Here is a 12,820-nt window from a genome sequence, read left to right on the forward strand (position 1 = left end):
TTGGACTTTCTATGGTGGTATTTTTGTTCTAAGTGAGATTTCAAGAATGTGCTGAAGAGTTTAGTAGGTTTGGAGTTTTGATGTAATGAGCCATTGTATGTTCAATGTAGAGGCTTCTTTCATTAAACTCATATTCACCGTTGGCAGATATATATTGCCACTGTATTTGTTACAAATGTCATTACTTACTAAATGTTTCCTTGTGAAATGTAACTTGAGAGGCCTGAAAAATTTGAGTAAGCCTTCCTTTTAAATTTTATTTATAAGATTTCATGGAATTTCCATTTATCCCATATTGAAAATGTTCATTTTTTTTATCTTCTGATATTTTACTTGGAGGGAGCCCTAATACAATTACTGAACTAAGTTAAACTAATGAATTCTGTTTTGTAACCTTGTTCTTCCTAGTTTTCTAGCCTTTTATCTCCCCACTCACCTCCTTGACCAACACATTGGAAATTCTTAGACTTGAATTTGGCAGTAAGCTGCATGGTGTTTTTTACTACGTATTTATTTCATCAGAGTATATGATTGAACGACCAGAGCCAGAATTCCAGGACCTAAATGAAAAGGCACGAGCACTTAAACAGATTCTCAGTAAAATCCCAGATGAAATCAACGACAGAGTAAGGTTTCTGCAGACAATCAAGTAAGCAGCTTTTTGTTTGGTTCTTCTTCTTTTTTAAGTACTTCAAAAGGGCCACTTGTTTTAGATGTTTTACTGTGGTATGACATTAATGTTAAGTTGAAATATTAATTATATTAACTAAGTTAATAATATTAACTTATTTCAATTTTGAAATAAAAAATCTGAAAATTGCTATATTTTTAAAATTAATTTCTAAACTGCCTCTGGCTTCTGAGTACAGTAAAATATTTTAGAATGTTTCATTTCAAAGCAGAGAATGGAATGTACATAAACTAGAATGCAGTTTGAACTTCATAAGAAGTGGAAGAGTGTAAATGTCAGATTAAAGTGAAGAGGGTAGTTGAGATTGATAACAAAGGATACCAATACTGTTGTTTATTTCAGAAATAGTTCATGTTATTAGCATAATGAAGTACTCTTAGTTGTAAATAGCACTTTCTAATACTGACCAAATTGTGAACCTCCCCAAATCCTTGCATTTGGGATGCAGAGTGGAAGAAATTGAGCTGACACAGTTCACTTCAGCAGGAAGCCTGCTGGTGGGCAGCGGCAAGAAGGGTTCTTCTCGAACAGGGACGCCAGCACTTCCACCCGGGGGCATTCTCAGCGATGAGAGGGCGGAGGAATCAGGGAACTCCAAATGTAATTTCTAGATGAGTGTTTTTAAACTAAAGAGTCATAATTTTCTTCCACCTCAATGGGTAGAACAAGAACCGGGAATAACTAGTGGGACTATCAGTGCAGCCTTTTGGTGAAACGAGTAGAAATTGCTAGAAAGGAGGAGTGGGAGGGAGGTTCAAGACGGAGGCGGCAGGTGTCTGTGTGTGACTGATCCATGTTGTCGTATGGCAGAAACCAACACAGCACTGCAGAGCAATTATCTTCCAATTAAAATAAGTTTAGAAAAAGCAGGTAAGCGCTACTGGAACCAGACTTTTTAAAAAACAATTGCTAGAAAGGAAGGATTTAGCACAAATCTTTTTCTGGAAGAAGCTGCATCATAACATTATATCTTTGAAGAACTGAAGGAGGCTCCCCTGGAATAAATATTACCATACGTCTCACAGTAAGAGTGTTCTTTGTAATTCACATAGCAAAATTATAGTTTAGCTGACTGGCTACATTTTGTTGGGATAGAGGGAGGAGTGTGACCCATTTTAGAAAATAATGGTAATAGGTACCAACTCAACTATCAAGGAATGACTGTGTTCTTTTTGGTTCTCTGATTGAGTATCAGAGAGTACAAAAGACTCCATTGACTACTCAAAGTCCATGTCACAGAGACTAAAACCTTAAGGTAAATATTTTACTTTTATTGGAAAACCTCAGCTTTCCTTAGTAGTTTTTATTACAGATTTTTATTTTCAGTTTTGTATAAAGTGAACATGTTTGGCCTGTAAAAGCATAATTGTCAGTGATCTCAAACACAACTGTTTAAACACTTATTTCTAGAATTTTCAAATAATATAATTTATTTTGATAATCATATGCTATATTTCTATAACCTGGTTTGAACCTAAGCAGACTGAGTCCAAGGACTTCTCTGGTACTTTCCAATCATAGAGATTCATAATGTCGATCTAATCAGGTGATTGAAAAAAAGAATGTTTCTGCTGTTTGGAAGAGGCCTGGTAAAGGACATCCTGTATATTGGATGTCGGTAGGTAAGAGGGAGAATAGTGTTGTGGTTGAAGCTGGGAGTGAGATGATATGCCCAGAACCCTCAGCCTGCTATTTTGATACCCTCTTTCCACTTCAAGGACTCCCAGACTCATCTCTGCTAAACCCATTGTTACTCTATAAAGAGAGGGAGTTTGAAAACTACTTTATTACCAGCCACATTTTAATCATAAGGAAGTTGAGGTCAAGAGTCTCTGAGTCTTGTCCTTAGTCATTGACAGAGACTGAATTAGGATCTTGTCTCTCCTTTGTGGGGCAATAATAGTATTTCAGTTCTGTTTGCTGGAGTGTGCTCTGCACAACTGAATTAAGATTACTGGCAATTAAAATTTATTTTGTATCCATTTTAAGAGGGATCACTTGCCATGGAAATTTTGTTGATAATATGTATTGTTTCTAAGACTGAAGTTTAACCCTGTGTGTATTAGCATGGATGGCTGTGGCTGTTTGTATCACTGACACATGTAGGTAAATTTTGATATATACCTGTATCAAATACTTGACTGTCTTAGCACTGTTCAAAATGCTGTATGAGAAAGTACTCTTGTCAGATGACAAATATCTAGATATTTTTGTATGTACCAGCAAACCTAGGTTTGACTTTGCAACATCTTGCTTTGTGACCTTGGCAAGTTGCTTAGCTTCTGTGACTAGTTTCTGCCTGTGAAGATGAGGGTAACAGTTGTGAGTTGAAAATGGTATACATAGTGCCTGGCACAGAACCTAGCATCACAGCACATAAAGCATTGTGAAATAAGATTTGTTTTTTCCCTCTATGAAGTTGAATAGGAAAAATGACTTGATTAATGTTTCTGTTTGACTATATTGAGCTTATGCAAATACTTGATGAAATTAGTTCTTAGGATACTTTGCAATTAATGGACAACTAGTGGAAACTGGATTTCATAGTCCAGAAATCTCTGCATTTATCTCTTTACCCTTATCTATATTTGAATATTCATAGGTGAGGGTTTGTAAGGGTTGGTTTTGATGATGGCCTCAAAATAGCTTTTCCAGGGTGTCCAGTCTAGACCAGATTGAACATATAGCATAAGAATTTCCTTCCTGCAGTATGTTTGTATAAACATAATTACACAGATTTGGATGGCAGAAGTTCTGCTGTCCCATGCAATTTTTTCGTAAGATGTATTACATTTCTTCTGATGCCTCTTGCCCTTTTCAGCATATATGTTTCCCCAAAGTTGTCCCACTAAATACATGCAAGTTGCTAAAATTCCTTCCTACTCTATCCATCCTATATGTCTCTTATTGCAGAATTCATAAACTCCAAACTCTGCATGTACTTAGTCGCTCAGTTGTGTCCAGCTCTTTGCGACCCCATAGACTGTAGCCTGACAGGCTCCTCTGTTCACGGGGATTCTCCAGACAAGAACACTGGAGTGTGTTGCCATGTGCTTCTCCAGGGGATCTTCCCAAGCCAGGGATGCACTACCATTGTTTTACCCCTCATGTTTTCCTCAGTTTTTTATTTAATTGTCTGAAGTATTTTGTGTGTGTGTGTGTGTGTGTGTGTGTGTGTGTGTGTGTGCTGGTATTTTCTCTTTAGGACACAAACCCTCAAGTAGTTAACTACCTTCTCTGGCGCGAACCTTAGTGCCGTAAATGAAGATGCTGTTCTGTGTACATACAGATCATCTAATATTTGACATAAATTGCTGCAGATTATTTTAGAGAAGGCCGGGCCTAGGGACAGACAGTCTTGGTCTTTATAAAGCTCTGTGGCAAATAGTGGATCAAACTTCAGCTCTAGGTTCTGAGTTCCCAAACAATAGTTTCCAAACCTGGTTCATCAGCAGAATCATGTGGGAACTTTTTCCTCTTTTGAAGAACAGACATATTCCCAATATTCCACAAGGTACACTACAGAATATGGTTGTCTGTAAACAGCTGTCTGATTACTGTAATTTGCTTTATCGTATTCCTTTTGAATAAGCTTATTGTGGGTTTGAAGAATTTTCCATATCCAGAGATTGGACATTTTTAATTTGTTGAAATTGTCATTTTTCTCATAGAATAGGATGTTGTATGCCATCATGAAGCAGTAGGGGCTCAATGCCTGTCACCGCAGTGCAGGGGTGCTGCTTCCCTGGAAACGTAAAGGAACAGTTAATGTAACTAAGAATCGTTACTACTAGAGGGCAAAAAAGAGAGTGGGCGAGTGTAATTTCTATGTAGATTTATTGTCCTTTTTGAATATTTAATGTTTCAACCTGTTACCGATGTATGACTTACAAGAGGTAATAAGGAAATATTTATTGAAATATTGAATTAGAACGTCATTACTACTGCAGAATAAGCTAAAATGCTTTTTTATACCAAAAGCCTTTATATTTGTAGTTTTTAGAGTTTCCATATGCTTATTTACTAAAAATAAACTGTGAAACACACAGAGAAAACCTGGACACGGAGCTTTTTGGTTTTCTTTAAATAGTTTAGCTGAAATGTTTTAAGTATGAAATAACTAAAAATCTGACATTTGTGATTAAAAGGTAGGTAATAAAAGGTTGTGTTTTGGGTAGTATATATTGATGTTTTACTAATTCATATCTTTACACTTGCATTGCATTTGAACAGCAAAAGTTTGTAGCAGTTAACAGCTAAGAGAATGGATATGAAAAAGAGAAGGTTTGCCTTAGAGACTGAGAGGCTGTTTGAGAATGCAGAATTACAATAAGTTCAGTTTGCTAGAATATTGCTCTGAAGTTAGAACATGGAAATTGAAAAGGGCATAGATAGAAAAGATGAGAATTTTTAACAATGATAACAGGGATAGGAAGAAAAGTCAACTCAAATGAGAATGATTGATTTCTTCTCTCTTTAGAAAGGGGAGAAAAATGCTGATGCACATGCAGTCAAAGGATGATTGTTGGAAAGGTTAAGGTAGAAGAATATTCTGATTTTGTCTCTCCCAGAAATATAAATATATTTTCTAAGGAAAATAGTCACAGCAAAGATTTGAAAGAGGAGAATACGTGGTTGTTAGAGAGGAGGCTAGATAAATGTGTCTTAAGGGAGAATAGCTACATCTGAGGAGGAAATAATTTAAACATCAAAACTATCGGGTCTATAATTTGAAGTGTTTTAAATATAGGAGTGAGTTACATGTAATAGCAAAATTTCATATAATTTTTCATGAGATAGCAAAAGTGAATAATACAGTTGCTCAAATTCACATACATGAGAAAGGAAAAGTCATAACAGGAAAATATGAGAGTCAGAGGTCTCTTTTAGATTTGAGTAGGTAATGCTGAATAAAATGAACATGATTTGGGGAAGTTGATGTTAGTTGTGCAGTGTTTCCTCAGCAGGGCAAGAGTAGCTGGGATCACAGGAGGATACAGGCTAAAAATCCCCCACTTAGCTTGGTACAGCGTTCATATGGTAATTAAGTATAGTGATTCTTAAACATAGCTGTGTATGGAGACTTCTTTCAAATGAAACTGATTTTAAGAAGATCCTTTTTTTCCTCTCCCAACAGGGATATAGCTAGTGCAATAAAAGAGCTTCTTGATACAGTAAACAATGTCTTCAAGAAATATCAATACCAGAACCGCAGGGTAAGTTTAGTAGAAACCTTACAAGCTGCCACCCTAGATATTGGTTTACATCTAGTTGTTTTATTGAATAATATGACTGTTGAATTATTGAAAATGGTTTTGTATCATTATTGACTGGATTTGTCCTTAAATTTGAATGTGCTGTTAAACGTGTATTTAAGTGAATACTCCTAAAACTGATTATAATATAAGGTGTATTCTTAATTCTGTGTAATCTTCTGTCTCTGACTTTGGCTTTTGTGTTACTTCTCTTTTCTTACTTGTTTTTTTTTTTTTTCTTATTATTTTTGATGTTTGCAGGCACTTGAACACCAAAAGAAAGAATTCGTAAAGTACTCTAAAAGTTTCAGTGATACTCTGAAAACCTATTTTAAAGATGGCAAGTAAGTATTATTTATCCCCCTTTTAAAATTGTAAAATTTTGTGGCTTTCTATGATACTGAAACCATATATATTTAACTCTTCTACTGTATTACTAATACTTAAGCCAACTACTAAGATAGACTGTTAAAAATGGAAAGGGAGTGTTTGATAATCCAGCCATGACTGTAGTCTGGAGCTGCAGTGGCGGACTTTTTCTGAAAAGGGCCAGGTGGCAGATACTTTCACTTGGTGAGCTTGTTGCAGCTATAGCGCTTCACCTCTGCTGCTGTAGTGCAGAAACAGCTGTGGACAGTATGGAAACACGTGAGCATTTTTGTGGCTGTGTTCTAATAAAAACTTACCTTATAGACACTGAATTGAATAATTTTCAACCGTCTCATTATTTTGATTTTTAAAAAATTTTTACTGTTTAAAAATGTAAAAGTATCCCTAGCTTTCAGGCCATGCAGTAATGAGATTTGACTTACTGGGCTACTTTACCAACCCCTGAAGCAGTGATTCTCAAACTGTAATAGCCTCAGAGTCGTCTGGAGGGCTTGTTATAGACAAAATGTTTTTGGATCCTACCCAGTGTTTCTGATTCTGTCGGTCTAGGATGGGCCCAGGAATTAACATTTCTAAGAAATTTCTAGATTATATGAATGCGACAGGTCTATTAAGAACTGTTGTACTATAGTTAAAACCGTGGTTCTCAATCCTTTTTGCACATTAAAATCACTTGTATTCAGTGTTTTAAAATCCCAGTGCCTCGACCCCACCTTCAGAGCTTCTGATTCCATGGGCTTGAGTGGGGCCAGGGTTCAGGTGTTTTTTAAAAGTGCTTCATGTGTTTTTAAAGAGCCACAAAATGTTGTGATCCACTGTCTACAAGAGAGGCTTTCTATAAGACAGAAAGTATACTAAAAAAGTAAATTAGATATTATTTTAAAATTTACATACACTTGGCTATACAGAACATTCTAGAAAACCAAGAAATACTATGTGACTTATGTATCATACACATATACATACAATGTATAAACTGATCCAAAGGCTGTGTCTTCTGCAGCCTCATACTTTATAGAGGATTCTTTGTACCTCAAATAGAATTTTGTGGACAAGACCATTTTCTATCAGTGCTTGAAGCAGAAGAATAAATTGTGATTATTTCAGCTATAGTTGGCAGGGAGCTTTAACATCCTGTCCCACCACTGACATTTTAAGATCCCAATATCCATGTCAAATTGTTACAGTATTATTGTAGATATGTTAAAAAGTAATAAAATACATTAGAGTGCTATGATGATTTTCAGTCATTTTTAATAGTTCAAACAGATTGAAATATTTCCATTTTATTATAAATTAAAGATATTGTGCTAAATATTATTAATGATTTTGTGTTGTTTAACACTGCTGTTCAGGTTGTGTAAAGGAAAATGTACCTTGTTGATTTAGTTTCATAAGCTGGCAGTGTGTTCTGAAAATAAACTTACACCGGTTTTTCCTTGGTTTCCTCTTTTAAGTCCAAATAACCAAAAAGCACATTAAAAGAATAATTTGCATTAAGGAGATTATTTATGATACTTATTAAGAACAACATGGGATAAGCACATTAAAAGGTAGAAGTTCATTTAGAGCATAACTTTGATTAATGTGAAATTATTTACTCTCATCCCTGTTTGTACAGTAGAATCACTTGGGTTCAGTTTTTAAAAATCTTTGTCCTTGGTCCCAGTTATTTCTAACAGCTTAAACAGGCATATGGATTACTCAGGCTCCCTGCTACTACTTTTTCTCCATTCAGCAGCTTTTTAAAATTACCATTGTTTGCATATGAATAACATACTACAAGTTTGCTCCCTGTGTCCTCAGAGTTGAAAATTATTAATAGAGCCTGATCTTTGAGCCATTTTTCAATAGGAGGATGAATTTGCATTGATGCATTTAATTTTTCCTAGGCCCCCTTTGTTGAGGAATGCCTGAGATAATGATACTGTCAGCTCTTCACATCCACAGGTTCCAAACCCCGTTGTTATTGTTTAGTCACTCAGTGTCCAGCTCTTTTGCCCCCGGTGCGCTGTAGCCCTCCAGGCTCCTCTGTCCACAGGATTTCCCAGGCCAGAATGCTGGCATCGGTAGCCTTCTCCTCAGGAGAAGGGGATCTTCCCACCCCAGAGATCAAGCCAGCATCTCCTGCATTGCAGGCAGGTTCTTTACCACTGAGCCACCTGCTGCTGCTGCTGCTGAGTCGCGTCAGTCGTGTCCGACTCTGTGCGACCCCATAGACGGCAGCCCACCAGGCTCCCCCGTCCCGGGGATTCTCCAGGCAAGAACACTGGAGTGGGTTGCCATTTCCTTCCCCAATGCATGAAAGTGAAATGTGAAAGTGAAGTCGCTCAGTCGTGTCTGACTCTAAGCGACCCCATGGACTGCAGCCCACCAGGCTCCTCCGTCCATGGGATTTTCCAGGCAAGAGCACTGGAGTGGGCTGCCATTGCCTTCTCCGACTGAGCCACCTGGGAAACTCCAAATCCCTGAATTCAACCAGTTGAAAATTTTTGGAGAAAGAAATTCCAGAAAGTTTCATGGCATTTATATTGTACTTCATCTATTTACATTGCATTTACACGGTATTAGGTATAACAAGTAATCTAGAGATAATTTAAAGTATATCAGAGGATGTGCCTAGGTTATATACAGATACTACACCATTTTATATAAGGGACTTGAGCATCCACAGATTCTGGTTTCTGAGGGGACTCCTGGAGCCAGTCCTTGTGTGATACTGACGGGTGATTGTACAAGCTTTAGCTATCCTCCTGAGAAACTGATAAGGCCACACAGAGGGACTAAGCATCATCTCTGTGCTCCAGATCGCATGAGGATGGACTGATAAAATGTGGTTCAGAATGAAGTAATTTTTAAGAACATATTTTTACACATTGTCAACTCTTAAATATTGAAACCACATGATTATTTTATTTTAAAAGTTTATTAATTCTAAAAGTAATTCAATTATTTTGTTTTTGAAGGAAGGTAAGGATAGGGATGAATCAAAATAATGAACCTTTTCCCACGTATCATCTCATTGAGATACAGATTTTGAGACTGAATATGGTATTTTAGCAGGTCTTATTTTGATAACTTCTGTGAAACCACAGCTGGAGACTACATTCAAATCCTCCTCTTTGGCCAGTTACATGTTCGACCTGTAAAATGAACTCCTATAAAATGCTCTCTGGTTGTTGATGCACCACCCATCATTAGCGGCCCACCAACACCTAATTGCAGCCAGGACCACTAGGGGGCAGTAACTCCTAGATAAGTTTCCAATGATGCAGGACACTTAACTTCCAAGCTGGGATAAAAGTTGCTACTCAGTACTAACTTGCCTTTTTTTGTTGTTGTTGGTCCTAAATTGATTTTATTGCTGCTGCTAGTTTGGCATTTTAAGTATAAATATTTTTAAAGAATTAATCTTTTGGATAAAATTAACGCTTATTCTTTTCTTTTTTTTTTTGAAACAGGGCAATAAATGTGTTCATAAGTGCCAACCGACTAATTCATCAAACCAACTTGATACTTCAGACCTTCAAAACTGTGGCCTGAGAGTTGTATATGTTAAGAGATGTACTTCTCAGTGGCAGTATTGGACTGCCTTTATCTGTAAATTTTAAAGTTTGACTGTATAAATTATCAGTCCCTCCTGAAGGGATCTAATAATCCAGGATGTTGAATGGGATTATTGCCATCTTACACCATATTTTTGTAAAATGTAGCTTAATCATAATCTCACACTGAAGATTTTGCATCACTTTTGCTATTATCATTCTTTTAAGAATTATAAGCCAAAAGAATTTACGCCTTAATGTGTCATTATATAACATTCCTTAAAAGAATTGTAAATATTGGTGTTTGTTTCTGACATTTTAACTTGAAAGCGATATGCTGCAAGATAATGTATTTAACAATATTTGGTGGCAAATATTCAATAAATAGTTTACATCTGTTAAACATTTCTTTACTTGAAAAAATGCATATATATATGTGAATATATATATGATCAGAAGACCAAGAAGACTTGGTGTAATGTCTAAAGAACTTCTAAGGGGAGCTTATTAGCAGTTTATCGGATAATAAAGCAACAAGAATTCCTATTTTTTTGTCCTTAATCACTCTGGGCAAAAAGTAGTTGATGGAGATATTTTTGTTAGTTACTATATTTGAGGTACTGAGTATTTTTCCAACCTTTGTTTTAAGAGACTTATGAGAAGCAGATGGCAGTTTATAGTGTCTTCACATTCTACTGCCATTTTTGAGCTCTGTGACAATGTAAGATTAAGTCTTTCTGGTATGCTGGGCCCTAATAAGCTTTGCGCCTTTTTTCCATAAATAGCCACAACTAATAGTAATTTGAAGCTATACCAATGCTAGTTGGTTTGAAATTGTCATGAGTGTTAATAATATTATATACACTCTTTAAATATGTACAGTTTTGTTTCACCGTAGAGAAATTCTAAGGAAATTATGTATCAAGTATTCATGTTAAGTGATTTCATTTTTCAATTATGATAAAATAAAGGAAAAAATCAGAATTTGTTTATCTTTTATAAAGATTTAAAATGTTTAATTTCTGTTGACAATATAAATTTTTTGCTATAATACAATTTAATTATTCTTTAAAAATTTCCCCCCATTTTAGAAAATAGATTTAAAAAAAAAAATACTGTCATTAGCAATACAAAAGGAAATCATCCACTTAGATGTAAACAGGAAACGTGGAAGAAAGCAAAAAAACTGATAAGACAATTGAATGAAATATCATAACAGACATACTGATTTTTTTCTTCAGTGATACTTAGCTAGTAAAACACATATAATTGGTGATTTTAATACTGTGTATTTTAGGCATAAGCTGTTTTTCACTCTTGGAAGCAGATGAATGGTGATTTGCAAAACACTTGTGAATACATGGAGAAAAAAATACTGCTTTTCTTTTCATTGAGCAGCAGACTTTTCTAACATGAACGAGTACTATCTTTCTTCCTGTTGTCTTTCCCTCCTTAAGAGAACTCACCTGTTAACCAGTCATGCCTCAGCTCATCTTTTTTTTTTTTTAATTTTCTTTTATATTTTTATTCTGCTATGCAATATCTCCGTTTTTCTGTTTTCATCAAATTTACCTCCAGAAAGGAGATTTAGTCTCAGGATAATTCAGTTTCTTACATGATCCTAGTGGTTTGTGTTTTGGGATCAGGGAGTCAGATACAACTCCAGAGAACAGAAAAGTGGCTCCCCAGGGAAGGAAGAGAGGAGACGTTTGTTGAGCACCTCTGTATCAAGTGTTTTTCTAGACTCATCCATTTCTTACAATTCTCTTTTTAGTCCTGTGACTTTGTCATTTGCCTTGCAGTTGAGGAAACTGGCTAAGAGAGCTTCAGTTACAAAACTGGTAATTGCCAAAGCCAGGATTTGAATTCAACATTTGTCTCCAGATTCCACTCTTTCCACTGAACTCCATGCACTGCCAAAAATGCAGTGTTTAGAATAGTTTCCTTGGCCAAGCTGACATAGCAGGAAGTGAGAAAAGACATTGTGATAAGTCTTTTTCATAAATCTAAATTTATTTAAAGAGGTCTCCTTTTATTTGAGACCATAACTATGTTTTAGATGTTTAAAATGCCTTCTCACACTGTTTTTAAACAAAGTGATACAATTGTAGTTTGGGTTTTTTTCATGATTGCATTATTGTGATAACCTTGTATGGCAAAATGAGGTTGGTAACTCAATGTAAGGCCTTCCTAATTGGTTACTAACTTTTCATGTGGAAATAATTTCAAGTTATTTACCAAAACTTAGCAAGAGGAAGAAGTGCAAAGAACATCAACTTGTCTTTTATCCAGACTGACCTATTGTTAAGATTTTACCATTTTTATATTGTCATTTGTTTATTTGTTTTCCTTTCCTTAAACTCCTTGGTCAGTTTACCCTGGGTCATTTCCATGGCTCTTTTTCTTTCATGGTATTTACTTATGTTTTTGAAAAATACAGTCTTCTGTCTCCTGCCCCCTCCTCCCTTTATAATAGAATGTTCCTTATTTTTGGTTTCCTCGTGATTAGATTCTACTTACGCATTCTTGGTCAGAATACTATGCGGTGTCCCATCCACTCCTCACTGGTATTAATTTTGGTCACTCAGTCAAGGTGGTGGTCAGTTTCATAAATGTATAGTTACTACTTTCATCTTGCACCTGATAAGCAACCTGAGGAAGTGGTAAAGAATCTACCAGTGTAGGAGAGTCAGGTTGGATCCCTGAGTGGGGAAGATCCCCTGGAAAAGGAAATGGCAATCCACTCCACTATTCTTGCCTCAGAAATCACATGGACAAGGAGCCTGGCGGGCTGCAATCCATGGGGTCGCAAAGAGCTGGACATGATTAGCAGCTAAATAGCAATATCAATGTTTTACCCTCAGCATTTAGTATCCATTGATGATTCTTGATTATTCAGTCTTTACTTTGATAGTTTCAAAATGGTGATTTTCCCAATG

At 36.0% G+C, this 12,820-nt stretch overlaps 1 protein-coding gene across 4 annotated transcripts in view; it reads left to right on the forward strand.

The window, feature by feature from the left end:
- Positions 1-10,284, forward strand: part of PDCD10 (programmed cell death 10) — a 43,338-nt gene extending 33,054 nt beyond the window's left edge. For all 4 annotated transcript variants that reach the window (XM_020878613.2, XM_020878612.2, XM_020878616.2 and 1 more), the window contains 4 exons: positions 523-649; positions 5,829-5,907; positions 6,208-6,290; positions 9,798-10,284. In XM_020878613.2, the coding sequence (XP_020734272.1) occupies positions 523-649; positions 5,829-5,907; positions 6,208-6,290; positions 9,798-9,879 (371 nt within the window). In that variant the 3' untranslated portion in view covers positions 9,880-10,284. The remainder of the gene's footprint in view (positions 1-522; positions 650-5,828; positions 5,908-6,207; positions 6,291-9,797) is intronic.
- Positions 10,285-12,820: the final 2,536 nt, after the last annotated feature.

The sequence above is a fragment of the Odocoileus virginianus genome, chromosome 4, assembly GCF_023699985.2.
Source record: "Odocoileus virginianus isolate 20LAN1187 ecotype Illinois chromosome 4, Ovbor_1.2, whole genome shotgun sequence".
NCBI lineage: Eukaryota > Metazoa > Chordata > Mammalia > Artiodactyla > Cervidae > Odocoileus > Odocoileus virginianus.